The 23,614-nt window shown below is 37.7% G+C and overlaps 1 protein-coding gene across 3 annotated transcripts in view; it reads right to left on the minus strand.

Moving 5' to 3' along the window:
• Positions 1-228: 228 nt before the first annotated feature.
• The window catches only part of VCL1 (vacuoleless1 (VCL1)), a 36,877-nt gene continuing 13,491 nt past the window's right edge, over positions 229-23,614 (minus strand). The window contains exons 11-15 of one of the 3 annotated variants that reach the window (XM_010273035.3): positions 12,330-12,511; positions 9,458-9,587; positions 9,167-9,269; positions 6,149-6,246; positions 229-623 (exon numbers count right to left, since the gene is read on the minus strand). In XM_010273035.3, coding sequence (XP_010271337.1) covers positions 459-623; positions 6,149-6,246; positions 9,167-9,269; positions 9,458-9,587; positions 12,330-12,511 — 678 coding nt within the window. In that variant the 3' untranslated portion in view covers positions 229-458. Of the gene's footprint in view, positions 711-6,148; positions 6,247-9,166; positions 9,270-9,457; positions 9,588-9,804; positions 9,953-12,329; positions 12,512-23,614 lie in introns of those variants that run through there. The other 2 variants (XM_088886547.1, XR_002023234.2) reach the window with 2 other exon arrangements.

The following is a 23,614-nucleotide window of genomic DNA, read 5'->3' on the forward strand; positions in this document are numbered from 1 at the left end:
AGGAAAGATAGAGAAACCAATACAAAGTTTGTAAAGGTTTCCCTTTCCCTTCCTTTCCCTACATTTTCCTTCAAACCAAACATAGCCTCAGTGTTTCTAACAAATTTAACCTTGCTCAATGGTTCCATGACTTCTATCCAATTTCTTATCAGTTCAAAGAAATCGACATCACAACAATGCCCTGCTCTAGCCCAACTAAGTAGACACTGAGTATAAAAGTCACAAGCATTTTTGTGATGAAAGAAAATCCCCACGTAGATCACATTTATTGGATTATACACAACATTCAAGAAAGGAATTTAACCACACCAATGAAACACTCCATTCCTTCACAAGTAACAAAGACAAGCCAATCCACAAACGCTAAGCACTCAGTAATTTCAGCTGGCATTGCAATGCGGTGACCAGATCTAGAGATATGTAGTTAAAAAATGAGGAAGCAGCATGGATAATAATGACTAAGAACCTCCTTGGAATGTTAGCCGATCCCGCAAGGTGTCAAAAATAGACGAAGCTGCTGCATTCTGTGCAAAGGTTAGTTTCAATTTGCCAAGCAATTCATTATCTTTTGACTGAGATGCAGCGTCTGCAGCTTCCTTTGCCATACCAAGGCGAGCATATGCCTGCTTGAAGAACCCGTTCATAAACAAGTATGGAGAAAAACATTATTTTCTTGTATTTTCCCCTTCTAACAGCAATGACAAACAAGCCTGGTAGATTGATTAACTCATTGGCATCAATGCCATAAAAGGAAACAAAGAATGTTTGCACTGAGCTACCTAGGCATGGACCTTAATCGTTTTTCATCATGTTCATGGTGGAGCTGATGCTAAACCATGAAAAAAATCAGATCCAGGTCTGGGTACAACTAGGATCTAATAGACATATTTGATCCATTTATTAATTTTGTTGGATTCAGGGAAACCATATTATACGATGGGATTCTCATACTATTGTCATATCAGAAGCTATTGCAAATCCTGAAATTGAACATCTTGTTTCAATCCACTCTCGAAATCCAAATCCCCCATGCAATATATCATATTCTGCACTTCTTTTCCCCACAAGCCTATTTAAAGCCATGTTTGGGAGTGCTTAAAAATAAGTTTTTATTTGGGCTAGGAAAACACCATTAAGCACTTATTGGTGTTTGGAAAATAAGCCTGAATTTATTTTAAAAATAAGGGTTTATTTTTTTAGCCCAAATTTCCAGCTTTTTAAGTGCATCTACAATAAGCACTTATTCATTTTTTTATTCCAAAATTATCCCTAGTTGAATTTTAAAATACCACTTATAAAACTATCTCAAGTGAATTTTATAGTACTTTCGTAAAAGTACTTTTATAAAAGTTCTTTCATAGAAGTGTTTTTATAAAAATGTTTTCATAAAAGTACTTTTATGAAGTGCTTTCGTAAAAGTGCTTTTGTAAAAGTGCTTTCGTAAAATTTGAAAGAAAATAAAGGGGAAAATAGTCACAAATGCATATTTAAGTGCTTATTGGAGAAAAAGACTACCAAATTCCCAATATGAAGTAAGTGCTTATTTTTTACACTTGAAAAAGTTGGGTGCCAAATGCAAATAAGTGCTTATTTGAATATTCACTTGCCTTTAAGCACTTGTTTTTAACATAAGCACTCCCAAACATGGCTAAGTTTCCTATAAAAATCTCATCTTTGTTTGGAATTTCTTAAATTAATCCTTCTAGGTTTTCCCAAAATTGCTTTTAATGTTGTCTTCTAAACCTACTTGAGGTGCATAAGCACTAATTTGTTAATGATTTCCTCACCTGAAGTAAGTTTAGTTAAAAATATTCCATCTCCAATACTTTTAACATTTACAATTTCATTTTTTAGATGTTTATCTATTATTGTTGTTACTCCATTTTTATCATTTACTTCACCCATGTACAATAATCTGTAATCATCAATTTCTTTAGCTATTTCCCCATTCTATTTAGTTTCTTCTAAGTATGCAATATCAATCCACCTCTTCATAGTGTCTACCAGTTCCACAATCTTTCTTGTTAATCCTTGGGTTGGATTTCCCAAAGCTTGAACCCTAACCAAACCCATCAAAAAATGGGTTGGCCGAATCGGATTACTGAAAACCCCAACCCAATTGACACAAGATTGGGTTGGGTTGGTCAGTTTTGAGTTAAACCACACCACAATATGTCAGATTAGTCCAAAGCCAACACGGCTTCATGTATGTTATGTATCACATAAACATGTACAAATGTATTTGTGTGCATGAATATATGAAAAAACAATCTAGTATAACAATATAATACTCCTAAGCATAATTATATCTTTAAACATATAATAATGTTAAGCAAGAAAACCTTAATCAAGTTGAATTCTGAGAGAGAAGAAGATTTTAGCAAAAAGAAGTGAAACAAAAACTTGTCAACCCAAGACCATTTGGTTGGGGTAGGGTTGGGGGTACAATTTGGGTTGGATTAGGGCTGACCTCAACCCAACTTAACCCAGCTCAACTTGCAGTCTTGCATCCCTACCTAGCAGCAACAGAAGCACTTCTAAGTGTCTAGGGTTTTCTTTCCTGAATGACAAATGACAACTCAACAGGTCATTTACTTAGCCATTTCAACTATTATCAAAAGTCCCCTAAGACATGGCTTATCTGATTATATCTTCCCTCAACCTATATGAAAAGGAAAAAACATTTAAAAATAAAAATTTAAATAAGAAAAAAATCAAAGAATCAATAATAGAGGTTTTAGATTAAATGCGAGTTTATGTATCAAATCAAGATTAATTTTAGGTTTCCATAAGATAGTTTTAAGTAAAAAAGATGTCTTCACTGCAAACAATAAGGAAAGAAAGAGAGAGAGTATTTTTCTTGGGCCATGAAGCTTTTTCTAGAAAAGCCTACAAAATTTTCAAAAAGAAAAATGAGGAGAGGCAAAAGAAGACCTCTCTAAGGGAAGGAGGGGAGGCATGGGATGAGTGAGAAGGTCTGGAAGACGATCTTGATGGGGAAGAATAACTCAGCCTCTAAGCAGTGTATGCTGAAGTTTTTCTGATCAGGGTTGTGGTTGGTGAGGTGGAGTGTGGTTGTTTTTGCAAGTTGCTGTCATCCTGGTTGGGTTCGTGTAGGTTGTAAGTGATTTGGTTTTGTTTGTTGGTTTGGTTTTTTCCCTCAGGTGATTTCTTATCACCTTTATTTCTCTTTAATTTTTGGTGAGGTGGAGTGCGGTTGTTTTTGCAAGTCGCTGTCATCCTGGTTGGGTTCGTGTAGGTTGTAAGTGATTTGGTTTTGTTTGTTGGTTTGTTTTTTTCTCTCAGGTCATTTCTTATCACCTTTCTCCTGCAATTTCTCTTTTATTTTTGGTGAGGTGGAGTGCGGTTGTTTTTGCAAGTCGCTGTCATCCTGGTTGGGTTTGTGTAGGTTGTAAGTGATTTGGTTTTGTTTGTTGGTTTGGTTTTTTCTCTCAGGTCATTTCTTTCTCCTGTAATTTCTCTTTTATTTTTAATGAATTTTGTTTTAGTATAAAAAATGCATATCCTCTATATAATGTTAAATCATATGCTAATTTGCTAAATACATTCAAGACTAACCCAGATTGACCAAAAGCAATGTTCAGAGAACCGGGCAGGACATAGAATTGGAAAAGAAAGAGGTTCACGAGTCAAAGGTTCAACTAGGGTCAAACCAAAGGTCAAACAATGATGACATGACATATATGTATATGTATTGCAGATCATATAAATACTATACATAACATATTTTATAAATTATGTTATATTTGAGTGCAGTGGATGGAAAATTCTTTAATTTTTATAAATTATGTGTAACAAAGTAATATATGCAATAAAGAGTCATTAATTAGCACAAATAAAGAGGCCATAGGTTCAAGTCTTGCCATAAGCATTTGAAATTTCAATATTTAGTGACTGAGGCAGTTTCATTAAACTGGGACTGGTTCTCTGGTTAAACCCACCATCAGCCAGTTTTGACCAGTTTTATATGAATTCCGGTTTTTCGGGTATAACTGAACCAGCCAAGGACCCAGGTCAAGGTTCAACTAGTTCAAGCAACCGGTCCAGTCCGGTTTTACAAACATTTGGTAATTTCATCAGGTTTCATATTGATTAACAAAGAGTGTTGAGTTGTGGGCCGATTTTACTTGTTTTTTTATTTACATAACTTAGTTAGGTAGTTTTTCGGCCTTAGGCCCATTAGTTTGTGTTTAAGTTAAGTGTGGCTTTTCAGCTTCTTACAAGTAGCCGACTTACTAAGGGCATACTTGTACTTGTACACTATACTTTATGAGTAGATAATCTAATGAAAGGAGCTTTCAGATTTGATTTTTTGTTTCTCCCCATTCTCTTCTATCTCTCCTATTTCTTTCTAGCAGAAACCTTTTCCTCTCTTTTTTCTCTTCTTTGTTTTACAGAGTTTATATCAAAACAGGTTATCAAAACTTTTTTACTTGGTATCAGAGCATGTTTAAAGATTTCTTGAGCTCTACTGTTCCAGTTCGTTTTGGGGGTGATGCAGTTCTTATAGCAGTTTTCTTGATTAATCGGGCACCTTCTCGTGTTCTTGGATATAGCACTCCATTCAGCCTTCTTTTTCCTAATGGGGAGATATTCCATATTCCTCTAAGGGTGTTTGGATGTGTATGCTTTGTCCATGATCTTGGTCCTCATCACTCAAAGGTAGACCCTAAGGCAAAGAAGTGTGTCTTCCTTGAGTATGCTAGAAATCAAAAGGGATATTGTTTCTATGACCCAGTCTTTGAGAGTTGGTATGTTACTATGGATGTCACTTTTTTAGAGTCCACATCTTTTTCGCAAAGGGTTCTTCTCAGGGGGAGTCTTTTGGGGAAGGAAGTGAGCAGTCTATACCACTTCCAGTTCCAGCCACATTTGTCCACTAAAGTGTCAAACCCACCTATTTCACCCACCTTACCACCTCCCTTGCATCCTGTTTCTCAGTGTTTTACACGACAGCACCTACGACTACACAGGGAGGTTGATTCCACAACAAAGAAACCCACATCACTCCCTATTGGCTCATCGGAGATTCCAGGTTCAACTAACACTAACCTAGGTATGCCCCTTGCTTCCTCTGATGGTTTAGTTCCTATTGATACTACTACCCTTGCTCCTAACCCCATTGCAAATGACCTTGATCTTCCTATTGCACTCAAAAAAGGGAAGAGAAAGTGTACTGCTCATTGCATCTTACATTATATTTCCTACAGTGGATTATCTCCTTCCTACCAAGCCTTCCTTTCCTCCCTTGACTCCGTGTCTATACACAAGGGTGTTAGTTAGGCTCTCTCCAAACTTGAGTGGAAAGCAACTATGCAAGAGGAAATGAAAGCTTTGGTTAAGAATCAGATGTAGGAGATTGTGGATCTACCAGAAGGCAAAGAGACAGTTTGATGCATATGGGTTTATACAATGAAGTACAAGGCTGATGAGAGTATAGAAAGGTATAAAGCAAAGCTGGTTGCAAAAGGGTACACTCAGACTTATGGCATAGATTACTTGGAATCTTTTGCACCAATGGCAAAGATGAGCTTAGTCCAGATTCTTCTATCACTAGCAGCTACATACTCTTTGCCACTCTTCCAACTTGATGTGAAGAATGCTTTTCTCAATGGGGATTTGCAAGAGGAGGTGTATATGCATCTTCCTGGTTTCTACAATATGTAGAAAAGGGAAAGGAATGCATGTTGAAGAAGTCTCAGTATGGTTTGAAGCAATCACCCAGAGCTTGGTTTGATAGGTTTAGAAGTGTATTGGTTGTATTTGGCTATACTCAAACCCAATCTGATGGCACTCTATTTGTGAAGATGAGGGGGTCATTGGTTTCAATTTTGATTGTGTATGTGGATGACATTGTAGCTACAAGAAATGATTTGAGTGAAGATGAGGGGGTCATTCTCTCTTCTTTCTTTTACAAATTTTATATCAAAATAGGTTAACAAAACTTTTCTACTAAGAGAACCATGCAAGTTTAAGTTTATCGCCACTTCTGACCAGTGGACAAGAGGGAGAGAGGGAGGGGAAGAGAGAGAGAGAGAGAGAGCATAAAGCTAACAAATAATAAATAGCATATGTTTCAATGCAATCTAGAACATGCCAGACAGTGGAAGAGTAATGATTAGGTTACCTCAGCCTTTTCTCGTGGATCTGCAAGTTTTGGAATGTATTTAATGGCTTCATCTTTCTCACCAGCATCAACACAAGCCTCCACAAATGGCTTATAACCTATTTGATTCAACCATTATTATGAATCCACCTTGAAATGAGCATTAACAATTGAAAAGGAGAACTTAGCTTATAAAGAACGTAAAAGAATAATGTACAACTGGTCTTAATTCTTTACATTGCTTTGTTCTTTGGCAGTTATGTTATCAATAACGAAAACAATTAACATTAAGTGAATTGTGAAAAGCTAAAACACTTCTTTAAGGCTGATCATTCAAAAAAGAGACCACAAACCCCAGATGCTACAATACCGGGCCACATCAAACAAATTACATATCCATGCATGATATAACCCAACACTAAGGACATTACTAAAACATACTTAATAGCATTTAGCATGTACAACTCTAAAATATGAAAATGATATACTTTATCAAATCAGACTAAAAAAATATAGATTAGAACCTTAATTAAATTTTGCAAGACAATAAATCAGGTGAAGATCTCTCTGAGATCTCATGGGGCATTTCAATTTTAGTGTGAAGAGTGGATATATGAAATGGAAGGCATATCCTCTTAGAACCAGAGTTGTCAATGTGGTAAAGTGTTGACTAGTTGTTTTGGCCTCTCTAGTTGATGCGATAAATAGTCGGTGTCTAGGTGGTGGTTAGTCAATAAAACAAGATATGTTCTAAATTTAAGATATTGATACAATTTCATAAATAAGATAGACTACAACTATGCAATAAAAAGAATGATACTGAAACATTTAGTTTACAGTGCTTGTTTTGCAAACAAAGAGAAAGCAAAGCTGAATAGATTAGGACAGGAAATCATAACCTTCGTTTTCCAAAGAAGAGTGCAACCTTGACTATAAAATGTGCCATTTTGTTTATGGCAACTACATGTCAACACATTACTAATTGGAAGAAAATTTTAAAGATCCTCCACTGCTATATTCTTTGGAATATTTAAAGCAACAACATGAATATAACAAAATACATACTATGTTCTTTTGAATAATTAGGGGTACAAGCAAACAAATAAAGCTTTAAAATGAACTTTTGTTCGACTAGGTTGACTTTCCATTAATCATCAACTCGACCTAGTTGATGCTTAGTTGTCCTAGGTGGTCACAACAAGAATATCAACTGAAAAGTTAATGATGCAGTTGGTCTGGCACAATAAAACTGATGAAAACTGAATCACCTAAGCAATGGAAGGATGGCGAGAGAACTCTAAACAAAAACCATAATTTAGTGGGAATTTGCAAAGGAGAATAAGGGTGGAGATCAGAGGAGGTTTATCTTCCAATTGCAAGGAAAGGTGGCCTATGGAGAGTGGATATGTGCTGGGAACAAGGAAAGTATTCTGTCCATGGAGACTGATCCTGGTGAGAACTACTCACCACAGAGACTACTTCGAGGGAGCCCATTCCTCCTGAATACAGAAAGATAGAACAGAAATGAATTCAGGGAATCCGAATTGCCCAGTTCTAACTGCAAAATAGCCTGATATAGAGGCTCTGACAACAATCACAAATTCTAATGTGACATCATAACTAACTCGATCCATGTGGCTTTCAAATATAGACATATTTGATAGCTGGTTTCCGGTTTTGGGCAACATTTGGTCCTCTCAGAGAATCAGGCTTGGGCCCACTGGTTAGGCTGTGCCTTATCAATTTGCCCCCACCCCCCACCCCCATTGCAGCAACAATCCTAAAGGTTGGCATGCAGGAATTACTGTCGTAGGATGGCATAAACTTCCCTAGTAGCTTCCTCCAAGGGTAATTGAGTCCACTCAACCAACACCTCTCTGACCATCGAATTGCTGACACATATCCAAAGTTGGTCGAGGAACCTGAGGTTCAAGAATAGGCTTGCCTTCACCAGAAAGTCTGGTAGAGTTGGGTTGACAGTAGAAGATGGTGGGAGAGCTTTCTTCAGTAGTGAAATGTGGAACACAGGGTGCAAGCGGAATGTAGCTGGAAGCTGAAGGCAATAAGCCAATGCCCCCACCCTGTCAGTGATGCAAAATGGGCTAGTTCATCTCTGATCTCATTTCCATCCCCAGACATCCATCTCAAAGAACAAGTGCTTTTAATGACTAAATGCACTATGATTGGGCAAGGATTGATAGCCTTTTTTCGTAGGCAATAAAACAATTATGTAAATAGAAAAACATAAAAGGTTCAATGCCCCTATACAAAGAGTTCACATCTCCCCAAATGGGGCTGCCCCACATTACACCCCCGCCGTGTATTGGGAACATCTCTCGATGATAACATCATCGGTTCTGGTACTATCATCAGGAGATGTTCCCAATACACAGCGGGGATTTGCTGTGGGGTAGCACCTTGTGGGGAGGAGATGTGAACTCCTATACCGAAAAGCATGCAAAAGTAATAGGGCAATATGGGCCATATATAACATTTACAATTAAGCATTACCCTATGAGAGTATATAGGCCTAAAAGAAATAAGTATGTTCCAGTCTCAATCTTGGCCATTACCTGATTCTTGAAGCACTTCTAGAAAAACAGAAGCCATCATATTCATAGATAATATTTTAAAACTTTCAACTTAATCATTTACTATTGAAGAGTCAATACTTTTCATATCAAACTATGATGTAGATCCCTCACCCAGACCCAAAAGAAATTTTCAGATGGTGGTAACTCAGAGCTAGGTGTGTAATTGACACCCCTACTTCAGAACAAATATTTCAAAAAAATTGGATAGAAGGATTCAACAGGGAAGGAGATAAGATTATTAAATGAGAATCATAACCGATGCATTCAATTGTATTAATAATAAAAGGAGAGGATACAATGGAAATAAAGAGGGAGAGGATCCCTTGCACCATGTGAAGCTTGATAACAACAAAGGACCCTTCATTTGTACACTAAAAGAGGGAAAGTTTCCAGGATCAATGCATAAATTACTCTGGAAACCACGTCTACAAGTCAAAAACCTTACCAGTGGGTGGTCTCTTCTCTTTTGAAAATTTTTCTAGGGCATCCCAGTCTCTTGTTGTAACTAGAGCAAAAACTTTGAGCCAATACCATCTTTTCTCAGAAACCTGGTAAAAAAATAAATCTTGATAATTGGAGTTACAATATTAATATTTTTAAAGCTACAAAATCAAGACAAATAGGGAGCCAATAGACACGATAAACAGGAAAAGCATTTCTCTAATGCAGCTGCACTCCTGTTTTAATAATGTTCAGTTATCATTGGAATTAAGACAAACAATCTATGGTTACAAACCTTGAATTCTGTTCTCACTTTCATTGCAGCTCGATGGTTTCCTAGTACAATACATGTGCGAATTGTATCATTGACACTTGAATCAACAAATATGGCTTGTTTTGTGGTCACTTCTAATTCATGCTGCATTCTGTAAGAACTGAGGAATAAGTCCAAAATTTGCTTGAAGAATTATAAAGAAAAGAACATGAATACCAGAATTTATCAAAAAAAAAAAACTGACATTGTGCCTCCTGGATAAAGCCATTTGAAAATTTTGAGGAAGTGCAATAAACAGCAAGACTAGAAAACCACTCCCTTATTATTTCCTCATTTGGTCAACTAGGAAGCTGGCCTAAACAACCTACCCTATTTCTGCAACATTGAATGGTAATGTGGCAGGTATGAACTATTCATTGCATAAGGGGCTGTTAGATTGGCAAGGTGTCCGACCTCCATCCACATCAACATTAAAACCAACCTTGCAGTGGTTGCTTCCTGGTGTCATTTGACCTTCTACAGCAACAGAAAATGCAGAAAAACAACTATTGGAGAGGTTTGAGCATCCAAAGTTACCAAAACATATGAAAGGAGGAAGAATCAATAGCTGGACAAAATTTTCTCTTTTTCTTTTTCTTTTTCGTTTTTTTGATAAGGTAAATTAATGTATTAGATATAAAAATATTAATCATTCAAAGTACTAACTTTTTAATATAAAATTTACTCAAAAACAAGGGCTTATCTCTTGACATGTGCCTATAAGTTGAAGCTTGCCCAAGAATAGAGGTTGATAAGACAAACATGTGGGCTCTTTTGGGGCTCCCAACTACACTGCCACCTGGAAGATTTTTGGGTCATTTAGGGAATATCAGTAAAAGACCCAAGTGACCAACCTGCTTACAGCTTCATGGCAGTAGGTTCATTCTGGTGCTTCTTGTGCAGAGGGCTGGGAGTAGGTAGTTGTGGCTTTTTGATGACATGTTTTATCTATTGGGGACTGACTTCTTTCTCTTATTTTCTTGCTTGAGCCACATAGCCTTTATACATCTTATATACCTTTCACTTTAATACATTCAGAATTTAAATAAATATATAAGGGAAGAAATGAACAAGTTTGCCAGACTTTCCTCTTCCCACTCTATTTTATCATGAACAATTTCAACCTAAGAGACCTTGTCACATGTGCAAAGTAAGTCGCTTTATTAGCAAGTTTTATATTTTTAGCTACCATTAAGTTGAGAGTAGTCTGAGAGCAGCCACTTTGTGCAAAAATTCTAATGTTAGGTTTGTATCCAGTCAACCCCTCCCAAGACCCCAGATAGCTGGGACAAACATTTTTTGATGAATAATAGTGAAATTTTATTAATTCTGAAACTGATTTAGAATTGTAATTTCATAAAACATCCCATGGAGAGGCGCGACTTGCAGCTCTTAGTGGCTTACAAGAGAACTAAAATAAATTATAGAAATCACAGCTGAGCCCAAAACATTTCTTCCCTATTTACCCCTTGCTTGGCTAACACATCAGCCAAAGCATTTTCTGATCACCCCACCCACTGTATAGAGCTGGGACAAACATTTGGTAATGGCCTTTAAGTTAAGAATAGAGAATACGCATGAAGTCAGCCAGGACCACCTACTTGGTGAATGATTTCTGTTAGAAGTTAAATTTAGTTTTATTGTTCTCCTTTATATGGTAGGGGTATTTTTGTACTTCTACATTCTTTTATCTTTATTACTTAAGTTAGGATCATAAGTGTAATTTTACAAAACTGTTACAGTTCTAATAAAAGTGGGTGGCAGTGGGGTTGGTACATAGCTCGATGATTGGCTGTTCACCCTATTCTTCTCAATTCCTCTTCTCTGTTCTTCTTCTCTACTCTATAACAAATCAGGTTGCTTGCAGCCCACTTATTATTTTTCTTCCCTTTTATTGATCTTTATTCTTTTAGGCTACTCACATGATATCAGAGCACCAGTGATAGCCAGGGTTGTTCTTTGCTAGCCTTCAGTCACCATTCATTTGAGAATTGTTGAGTTGTGGGCTGATAACATTTGCTTTTATTTATAAAGCATAGTTAGAGAGTTATTGGGCCCAAGGCCCATTAGTTAATGTTTAAGTTAACAGTGTTTACCTAGTTTTTACAAGTAGCCAACTTACCAAGGGCAATACTTGTCTTTGTATTCAGTTTTTATTTACAAGTATATAAGCTAATGAAAGGGGCAGCCAGACCTAAGTTTTGGCTTCTCCCATTCTCTTCAATTTTCTGCAAAAACCTACTCTTTTCTTTCTATCTCTCTCCATTACACAGATTGCATATCAAAACAGATTTTTTGCACTTTTCTACTACTGGATTGGGGTTCTATACTTCTATTTGCTTTTAGTCAACAAGTTTAAGCCACAACAACAATTGCATCATTTGTGCTTTTTCCCCTTTTTCTGCTAGTCAAAAACTATTTAACCAAAAGAAATAAAACTAACTACAATCACATAAAAACTCAATTAACTGAACCTTAAGGCCCAGCCTCACGGTAGGTAAAATTTTCAAAATATGCCTATTGTCCAAAATTACAGAAAACTAACAATTTTGACTTGTTTGTTCATGCATCATCAACACTTGAAGCTTATATCAATGAGAAGATGATGAAAGATTTGATAAACATGAGAAGATTCTTTCATAAACAAGAGAATAGGAAAAAGGAAGATTATGAATTAAAGCATGCAACCAATCTAAAATTAATCATTAGATCAGAAATCATGAATTAAGGACAGATATAGCCTTAATTGATACTAAATGGTAAATAGGAAAACTCCCATCATTATTTTTTCTTAACAAAAGGAAATCCATAATGTACTACACTAGTATAGGAACGTAATCATCTTGTTATATACCTTAGCAATTTGGCATGCTCTTCAGCAGCTTTTGCCTCAAATGCATGTTCCTTGGTCTCTGAGAAAAGATTTTGTGCCTTCTCAATTATTTTTATGCGTGGACCATGAAGTGGAGATCCCTTACTTGCCATTGGATTTTTTACCAGTTCCCATGATTCTTTCCATAACAGGAAAGCCACATCCTAGAAGACAAATAACCCTCAAAAAATCTGGAGAGCATTTCATAAAAGCCAAAATATCATAGAAGGTTCTGAACTGAGTTCCAAGTATCTCATAAATTCCTAGATAAGAACCCAAGAAATGGACACAAATATGAGAGATCAGGAAATGACTATTCATTTCTTTAAGATCCAGGACACATAAAGGTACACTATGTCATTTAATATGGTGACACCATACTTTTATATTTTGTTTTTTAAGCTAAATATCATTTCTTTTTTCTCTTTTGGGATAAATAACAATGATCCAGGACACATAAAGGCATTCTATTAATTTATTAAGTAAACTCCAGCTGACCACTGTGATTGGGCTATAGAGAGCCAGAACAGTCAATAACCGATAGAAGAAATAGAAGGATGTAATCAAATCTTACAATAGTGTCTTTGCCTCCTTGGCCAAAAAGTCAGCAATATCATTAGCTAATCTAGGAGCCCATCAGCATCCCATGAAGCTGTTAAGCCTGGCAGCCAGTGACTTTGAATAAGATGTGTATGAGCCCAAAGGCCATCTAAACAAGTTGGCATCCAACCAAATAGCCCAATTTCTTTTTCAAATATATATTTTCAGATTATGTAACCTCTTCTTACAAAAGATGGTGATATCATCAATAAACCATATGCATGAGACTAGCACTTTCCTCATATCCCACTCAAAAACCCCAAAAGGACCCACTTCACTTGCTTTTGATACAAGACCAACCACAAAAATGAAAAGAGGGGTCAGTGGGTCTCCTTGCCTTAATCCTCTCTTAGTAGGAAAGATATCTCTAGCCCAACATTCACAAGATCTCCTCCCAAACCCCAATTTATCTAGAACCCAATCAAAGATAAAGCAGCTTACGTTATCATATGCCTTTCTCAAATATTTTTTTTATCAATAAATTAAGAATTTACCATCTATCCACTATATTTAAGTCTTTCTCAAATATATTTTGCAAATGAAGTACCCTGATCAAGATGAAGTGAACGAAGATGATCCTGATAGAGGGGTTCGACCAAGGGTCTTGGGAGCCCCAACTGATTGCTGATAGATGATCCTTATAGACCTATTAGCCTAGTGAACAGTTTATATAAGATCATTGCAAAGGTTTTGTCCCTCAGGATTAGACAGGTGCTCAATACCATTATCTCAACTAATCAAGGACCTTTTGTGAGGGGCAGGCAAACCACTGATCAAATTCTTATAGCAAATGAGAGTGTAGAGGACTTTAAGAAATCTAAGAAGAAGGGGGTGGTCTGTAAGCTAGATTTGGAAAAAAAGCTTATGACTTGGTAGACTGGTCCTTTTTGTTGGAGGTGATGACTAGTTTTGGGTTTGGAGATAGATGGTGCAGATGGGTGTTGGGGTGCATTCGGTCTTGTCACTACTCTATTTTGGTGAACAGAACGGTGGTAGACTTCTTTCCAGCATTGAGGGGAATAAGACAAGGAGATCCCCTTTCTCCTTTTTTGTTCACCTTGGTTACTGAAGTATTAGGGAGTCTAATCTCTAAGGCAAATTCTAGAGGGCTAATTAAGGGATGGAGAGTTGGCAGGGAGAGTATACCACTAACACACTTGCAGTTTGCAGATGATACAATTTTGTTTGTGAGAGGGGGGACATGAATTGGATTAGGAATGTGAAACTTACAATACAACTATTTGAGCAAATGTCCTATCTGAAAGTTAATTTTGATAAAAGTTGTGTTGTAGGTGTGAATATGGGGGAAAGTGAGATCCTTGAGTGTGCAAATATTTTGGGTTGTGGAGTATCGAATTGGCCTTTGATTTATCTCGGTCTTCCTCTAGGAGATAATCCTCAAAAAGGAAGTTTTTTGACTCCTGTAGTGGAGAGGTTTGAAAAGAGACTTGCCTCTTGGAAGAAAAACTACTTATCTCTTGGGGGAAGAATTACCTTAATCAGGTCTACCCTAGCTAATCTGCCCATCTATTACCTTTCAGTCTTTAAGGTGCCTGCAAGGGTGGCTAGCAAGTTGGAAAAATTAATGAGGGACTTCTTGTGGAAGCCAGGGGAGGAAAAAAATGATCATAGGGTTAGATGGGAGATGGTGTGTAGGAATAAGCAGGATAGAGGGCTAGGCATTGGGGATATAAGGAAGAGGAATTTGGCTTTGCTAGGGAAATGGCTGTGGAGTTTTTCTTTGGAGAGGGAGAAACTGTGGACTAAGATAATTTGTAGTATTCACGGGCTTGCAGAGAATGGTTAAGACTCTAGGATTTTGGCTATGGCTACAAGAGCATCACAATGAAAATCCATACAAGATATTTTGCCCCTCTTCTCTCCTTGGATCAAGTATGATTTACACACTGGTAATCTCATAAAGTTGTGGGAACATGTTTGGGTTGGGGAGACCCCTTTGAAAGAACAATTTCCGGCTCTATTTGCAATCTCCACCCTCAAAAATGAACCAATTACCAATTTCCTTGTTTCCTCAAACTCAAATTCCGGGTTTGCTTGGAACTTGGGTTTGAGAAGAGCACTCAGGGACACATAACTAGATAATGTTTCAACTCTTATGTCCATTCTTGATGGGATTTTCTTGGAACCCATAAAGATAGATAGTAGGATCTGGTCTCTGTCTCCCTTTCGATCCTTTACTTGTGCATCCTTCTTTAAATCCCTGATACAACCAGAAACTCCTATTGGACTGTCATTCCCTGTCAAGGAAGTGTGGTGTAAACCAGTAGAAGATCAAGACTGTAATCAGTCTTGAATCCTAATAGGTTTTAGGTTTACAAAACAGAAGAAAATGAGAGAAAAGGAGAGAGAATAGAAGAGAAACAGGAGAACACAAGTGGTTGAAAGGAAGGACAGATTCTTACTTATCTGCCGCCGCCACTTTCTTATTATTTATAGGTTATGTTTAGTACATAATGGAAAGGACACATCTGCCCTTAGTACTTACATAATAAATAAAGTAAATAAAAGCTGAAATAAATAACAACTGAATTAACAAACTGACTCAAACTGACACTACTATAACTGGAACAAATAACTACACATGCTGTCCTACGAACACAGTGGGGACCACTGCAGTGGGGCCCACATCAGTGTTCTCTACAAAACCTATACCTCCGAGGGTTGGGAACTTTTGTTGGGAAGCTTTCCTTGAAAGAATCAACACAGGTGACCTACTTCAAAGAAAAAGACCTAATAGTTGTTTATCTCCACATTGGTGTGTTTTATGCAAAGCTGCTAATTTTGGCAAAAAATATTTGGGATTGGTTTGCCACTTTATTTGGGTGCAGGTGGACACCTCCAACTAGTCTGCAAAGCTTGTTTTCCTCTTCACCTATTGAACACTCAACGAAAAGATCAAGAATTATGTGGAGATGTGTGAGAGCTATTGTTTGTTGGACATTATGGGAGGAAAGAAATGCAAGAATCTTCTCGGAAAAGGAGAGAGGCTTGGAAAATATGGTAGAGTTGATTCATATAAGAGTAATACAATGGCTGAAGACAATGAAGGAGTTCACAGATTTCTCAACAAACGATTTGCTAAGAATGTGGAAAGAAGTTGTTAGCTCAATTACAAGGAAGAAGACTTTGAATCTCATGTGGAAAACTCCACCTCCTGAGGCCTTCAGGTATTGGGGGGGGGGAGGTCCTAAGGGATGAGAAAGGCAATGTAATAGCTTTGTTTTCTAGTCCAATTGGAGTGGGAAACTCCTTGAGGGCTGAGGTGTTAGCAGTATTGGAAGGGGTGCAAAGGACCAAAGAAATTAAAGTAAAGAAACTGATTATAGAAGGAGATTCTGCGGTTGTTGTGGATTGGTTGAAAGAAGACATTTCCAAGATGTAGAGCTACAGCAATGAGAAAAGAAAATTCAAGTGGCTGATTAAGGATATGGAAGTCCTACGTACTTGGGTTAAAAAAAATGCTAATTCCTTTGCTGATGGATTGGCTAAGCAAGGAGTTTTTAGAAATTCTGGGTTTTGGGCTCAATTGTAAGGTTCTGAGTGTTTAAATCAGATGTATTTCTGTTCTGGGGAGTTAAGAATCTTTAGCTCCTCTTCCCTGTAACCTTTTTTCCAATATTAATGAATTTTGTGGTTATTGATCAAAAAAAGAGGAGTAATTGGGGGGAGGGAGAGGTCAGATGGAAAGCTAAACTGGCAGTGGGAAGTGCAGGAGGATTGTTGAGTCTCTGGGATCCTACTATCTGTAGTTTAGTTTCTGCTCACATTGGGAGATTCTTAGTTTCATTAATTGTGAAACTTCCTGATGGTAACATTTGCCAAGTCACAAATGTCTATGGTCCAACAGATGGTAATCTTCAGGAGGAGTTTTGGAAAGAATTGGTTGAAGTGAGGGGTAATCTATCTTAGCCATGGGTCAATGGTGGAGACTTCAATGTCACTTTAGCTGCTGTTGAGAAAAACATCAGTGGAAGGAGGTCAAGAGGGACGATTCAATTTGTTGATTTCATCAACAGATTTGAGCTGATTGACTTTTCTCTTTAGGGAAGCCGATTTACTTGGACGAACAATCAAGATACCCCGACTAGTGAGGTTGGACAGGGTTTTGGTTTCCTTGAATTGGGAAGATCTTTTTCCTAATTTTAGGTAGATTGTTCTTCCTAGGCCTGTTTAAGATTATTGTCCAATTCAGCTGGTCTATGGATTTAGAGGTAGAATTGGTGCACCTTTCAAGGTGGAGAATGCCTGGTTTGAAGATGAGAAGTTTATTCCTTTCTGAAGAATGTTTGGAGTGAAATGCAAGTGGAGGGTACTAGCTCTTTCATTTTGGCAAATAAGCTTGGTGCAATTAAGAAGAAACTGAAAATCTAGAAAGCGGAAAACAATTTGAATGCTGAAACTGAAAAGAGATCCTTGTTGAGTCTTATTAAGGAAATTGATGCTACAGAAGAAGCAGGTCCTTTAACTGAGGAAAACAAAATGAAGAGGTTTCAAGCAAAAATTAAGTATGATAAGTTGGTAGTAAAAGAAGAAATCAAGTGGAGACAAAGAGCAAAAGTGGCCTGGTTAAAAGAGGGGGACAAAAACACTCATTTCTTCCATAAAATGGTAAATGCCAGAGCAAGAGTTTCTTCAATTAGTAAGCTGGAGTGGGAGGATAGACTGGGGGAATCTGAAGCAGAATTGAAGGTAATAGCTACCAATTTTTATAAAAACCTCTATAAAGAGAATTGGCCGATTAGACCCTTTCCAAGAGACCTTCATTTCAAACAGCTAAATGAAGATCAGTCCAATCTCATTGAGAGACCATTTACGAAGGAGGAAATTAAAGCAGCCATATCTATGTTGGTTGCAGATAAGTCTCCTGGGCCAGATGGGTTTACCAAACCTTTTCTATGTCAAATGCTAGGATATTGTGATAGAAGATATTTTGAATGTCATTCAGGCTTTTTATGAGAATGCTTCCCTTCGAAGGAGTTTAAATACTACATTTATCACCCTCATCCCAAAAATTGAAGGGGTGGTTAACATCAAAGACTTCAGGCCAATCAGTCTCTTGCATAGTTTCCAGAAGATCCTAGCTTAAGTACTGGCAGAGAAGAATGAAAGGGGTGATAGGGAATGTTATCTCATATAATCAAAGTGCTTTTGTTCCGGGGAGGCAGATGCTTGACTTTGTTCTCATTGCAAACAAGTTGATTCATTCAAGAAGAAGAGAGGGCTCCCCTGGTTTAATTTGAAAACTGGATATTGAAAAAGCCTATGATCATGTCAACTGGAGGTGTATTGATTTGGTGTTGCAGCATATGAAGTTTGGGCAGAAATAGAGAAACTGGATTAAAGTTTGTGTTTCCACTTCCAAATTCTCAGTGTTGGTGAATGGTCAGTCAGCAGGGTTTTTTGATAGCTCTAGGGGACTTAGACAAGGTGATCCCTTGTCCCCCTTACTCTTTATTTGTGTCATGAAGATCCTCACTTTGTTTTGTAGAATGGCTGCAGGGTCTGGTGAGTGGGATGGATTTGCATTCTCTCTTGATGGAGAAAAGATCAATATCCTCCAATTTGAAGATGATATGCTTTGTAGATGCTTCTACATCCCAGTTAGAGCTCGTCCTTGGAGTCCTATCTTGGTTTGAAGTAATTATCAAAGTGAAAGTCAACTGGAGTAAAAGTCAAATCACTCCAGTGCTCCAGGTTTCTAATTTAGCTGATTGTGCAGAGGTCCTAGCTTGTCAAACTGATTTCCTCCCGGTGAAATACTTGGGATTGTCGTTGGGTGCATACTGTCTTGCTTCTTCGATTTGGGACCCAGTTATTGAAAAAATGGAAAGGAAGTTGGCTGCATGGAAGGCTAGATATATCTCATTTGGGGGTAGGTTTATTCTGGTTAAAAGAACTCTTTCCAATTTACCAACTTACTTTCCCTCTCTCTCTTCCCAATCCCTATCAAAGTTGCCAAAAGACTGGAACAGATCCAGAGGAATTTTCTTTGGAGGGGTTGGGGGGAGGAGAGGAAAGTGCATCTTGTAAGCTGGGATCAAGTCTGTCTTCCTAAGGCTGAGGGTGGATTAGGCATTAGGAAAGTGAAGAATTTCAACACTGCCCTGCTAAGCAAGTGGATCTGGAGGTTCTCGGTTGAGAGGGAGGCTTGGTGGAGATTTCTCATTGCAGATAAATATGGGGTGGAGTGGGGTAACTGGAGATCCAGGGATCCTCCCCTAAGTTGGGGTGGTTCTCCTTGGAAATCTATAATGAAAAGCTGCTCTGTGTTCATTGAAGGAATTTTTATTAAGGTTGGTAATGAGAAAAGAACAAAATTCTGGAAGGACTCTTGGTATCTGGATATGACCCTTGCTGAATCTTTTCCTCACTTTTTTCAGTGTGCCCTTAATCAAGAAGCTTCTGTGGCTGAGTACTGTTGTGTGGCAGGTGGATCTTTAACTTGGACTCCCATTTTTAGGAGGGATTTGTATGACTGGGAATTAGAAGAGATTGGGGATCTGATGGCTCTCCTTAAAAATCAGAGGATTGATCAGCAGTTGGAAGATAATGGAGATGGAAATGGAATTCGAATGGTGAATTCTCTGTTAAGTCCCTTGCCTCAAAATTAGGTAGTGTGGATGCTACTGATTTTCCTGCTTCTCGGATCTGGAATACCATAAGTTCTTCAAAAGTCAACTTTCTGGTTTGGACGATGGCCCTGGATAAATGTCTCTCCAGAGCCGATTTGGTGAAAAGGGGCATTCAGGTTATAGATCCTTTATGTAGTCTGTGTGGGCAACATGTTGAATCTACAGATCATTTATGCATTCATTGTCCTTTTTCTTCTCAGATCTGGGGACACTTCCTCAGAGTCTTGGGAATTAGTTGGGTAATGCCTAGATCGGTTAAGGATCTCCTCGATTGTTGGAAGGTGGGAGGTCTTAGTAAGAAAGGGGAATCTGGTGTGGAGGACTATTCCAGCCGCTGTTTTATGGTCCATTTGGGCTGAGAGAAACAATAGAATCTTCAATAAGAGAGGCAAAAATCCTGAAGACATCATTCAGAGAGCTGTGGTATGGATATCTGTAACTGAAGAATTTAAAAGTCTGAATTTGTCTTCTTTTTATTGTTCTGATTTCTGGAGGAAAGTGTAACTACTGTGGTTTTTCAGACTGCCCTTCTGGGTCTGATCCCAGCTTGTATGTTTTTTGAGATGAATAAAATTACTTTACCTTTTCCAAAGAAAACCTCTATCATAGATCTCAAATTCTCCTAAATATATTTATTAGCAATCAGAATTTGATCATCCTTTTTTATGAAAAATAGTTCTGCATTTAATAAATATGGTAATTAAGTGTTAAAAAAAGTGAGGGCATTTTTGCTGGAAGTGGCTCTGTCAAAGATCAATCATGTGATGTACTACAGAAAAGAAGGCCAAATCAGTGCCTTTCCCTTCATATCTGCTTCCTTTGTTATACTTGTGGTGAGACTTCTGAGCACCTGTTAATTTCCTACACCTTTTGTCTCTTTTATTTGGAATTGGTTTTCTTCTCTCTTTGGTTGCAGGTGGACAACAGCCCCCAATGTAGCAGGCCTTTTTGAAGCAAGTTTCTTTAGACAACCGAAAAAAAATGGTTAAGGATGTTGTGGAGAGCCACAGGAGCCGCAGTCTTGTGGACAGTTTGGGAGGAAAGAAATAATAGTCATTCAAGGAAAAAGGAAATTGAGGGAGGACTTGATTGATTGCATCATATCAAGATAGTGCATTGGGTAAAATCCAATGTAAGGATGCAAACGGATCTGATAGGACTTGAGGGAGGACTTGATAGCATCATGTCAAGATAGTGCATTGGGTAAAATCCAATCGGATCTGATAGGACTTGATTTGAATTCGAATCCTATCGATAAATCGGATCTTCGGATCTGATCGATCCGACCCGACTTGTTTTCTTTAAAAATTAATAAATTATTAAAAGAAAATTAAAATATACTAATTTAAATGAAGTAAAAACAAAAACTACAGGTAATTTTTAATTATTTTCATCATATATATACATGTTTTTTATAAAAATAATAAATAATACAAAAAATTTATAAAAATATAATATAAAAATATATTTATAATAAATAAATAACATATATTTGTATTTATAAATATATAATATATATCTGATCGAATCTTCTCAGATTGGATAGGGGTGATCTAGATCCGATCCGATCCAAAGATCCGAACAGGGGTTATTCAAATTCGTCCAAATCGGATCAGATCCATTTGCACCCCTAATCAGAGGAGTTGTTTAAGGAATTCACAGTGGATGATATAATCAGGGACTGGAATTCAGTAGCAAACTCTTCAAGATCTAGCCCAGCAATTCAAGAGAGTTGGGCAGCCTTTACATAACAAAAAATAAAGCTCAATTTTAATGGCAGCTCCCTTGGTAATCCAAGGCCCTCAGGTGTAGGAGTCTTTAGAGACACGGAAGGCAAAATTTTGGCTCTTTTTTGAGACCTATAGGAGTGGGTGGTTCATTAAGAGATGAGGTGTTGGCACAGCTGCAAGGTCTGAGACTGGCTAAACAGATGGGGCTACACCAGATTGAAGTGGAAGGGGATACAAGATTAGTAATAGACTGGATGAAATCTGGAAATTTGAGAATCTGGAACCACAGGCAAGCTATGAGAATAGTTTGGTGCCTTACAAAGGAAATTGAAGTAAACGTCCAATGGATTAGAAGAACAGCAAATGGCCTTGCTGGTGCTCTATCCAAACAAGGATCAAACAGGAGTGAACTTTTCTGGGCTGCTTTATAAGAGTGGTTATAAATTTGGGTTCAGCATTTCAGCTTTGGAATGCTGGAATTGTAATATCTCGTTTTAATATCGTAATGAAAGTTACCGTTTCCTATCAAAAAAAAGTCTTACAAAATGATTTCATGAGTCAGGTGACTAATCCTACAGAGGTGGTTGGCCTCAGTTAACCATCTCTTGAAGGGTCCATGGTATGCCTATTACAACCCCCCCCCCCCTCGTTGGGGTATCAATCCCCAAAACATCTGACTTTTTAAAGCCTCCTCTTTGACTAAAGCATCTGCAAATCCAGTGGCAAACCTTGGAACCCAAGCAGTTATAGCTCTTAAGTCATTCAAGATGTCTTTTACCCCCTTACTATATGATTGCATCTCCAAGGACCCTCTTGATTATTTTTCAGCAGTTGTCGCCCTTAAGCCTATTAGAAATTAAGCATTTAATCTGTTATTTGCCCATCTTGAATAAAATCGCCTTCATGTGAAGATACAAGAACATATTTTTAAGGGTAAGGTAAAGCTTTATTAGAACATCACACAAATATTATATCAGCTCCCACACCAACATTAGACATGGCCGGTAAATCTGAGCAGATTACAGATTACAACTTCCAAATGGAGTGTGTTCTTAACAACTCAGATACATTCATATTCTTAAACTCAGCATTCGCAGAGACCCAGGAGACCAAGTTACAAATAGCAAAGTGAATAAGGTCCTCTGAATTCTTCACTTTGTTATTGAAAATCCTATTGTTTCTTTCAGCCCAGATGGACCACAGAACAGCAGCAAGAACAGCTTTCCACACAATCTTTCCTTTTTCCTTCAGACCTTGAGCATTCCAGCTGCACAGCAACTCCTTAACTGAAATCGGCATTACCCAGCTCAGCCCAGCAGCCTTGAGAAAGTGATCCCAAACCTTAGATGTGACAGCACAGTGGAGACTAAGGTAAGGTGGTCAGTGATTTCAGGTACTAGATCACAGAGGCCACAAGACTGATCCAGGATCTGCAATCCCCTTCTCTCCAGATTTGACCTTGTGAGACACTTGTCCAAAGTCATTGCCATCATCCTCAATCTCATTGACAACACTTTACACACTTTTGGAAGTGCTTATCCTATAAACATGCTCTTAAATAGTTAACACAGTATCTCGTTTCATACTGGCTATGTAGTCGTATGAGACTACTGACAGCCCAAGCTGTGGTGTATAATCAATGGGAAATTAAGAGGATGAGAGGAGAGAATGAGAGGAGAAAGAGAAAAGAAGAGAAGAAGATTTCGAATGAAGGATTTCAGAAAAGAAGAGGATGCTTAATCTGTCGCCCCCCTCTTTCTATTTATATTAATTCTGAAGTAAGGATAAGACTGCTTACATGGCAAAATTAAAATCCTAATAAAAGACAACAATTAAAGTCATAATAAAAGACTAACAACTAATTGTGGACTGACACTTAAATAACTAGTAATCATATACGAGTACAATAGAAAGAGGTGGGGACCACATCAGTGGTTTCTACACTCCCCCTCAAGTTGGGAATAGATGTTTGTCATTCCCAACTTGCATAGATTTGCTTCTAACTTCTTCTTTGTAACTGCCTTGGTGAGAAGATTAGCAAGCTGCATGTTGGAGCTGATATATGGAAGACTGACTTCTTGAAATGCAACCCTTTCCCTAATAAAATGTCGATCGACTTCAATGTGCTTGGTTCTGTCATGTTGTATTGGGTTATAAGCTATATTAATAGCAGCCTGATTATCACAATACAACATTAGAGGTTTCTCATAGGTAAACCCAATGCAACAAACAATGATTTCAACCATAGTATTTCAGCCACACCATTTGCCATGGACCGGTAAAC

Source organism: Nelumbo nucifera, chromosome 4, assembly GCF_055504915.1.
Source record: "Nelumbo nucifera cultivar China Antique chromosome 4, China Antique-T2T, whole genome shotgun sequence".
NCBI lineage: Eukaryota > Viridiplantae > Streptophyta > Magnoliopsida > Proteales > Nelumbonaceae > Nelumbo > Nelumbo nucifera.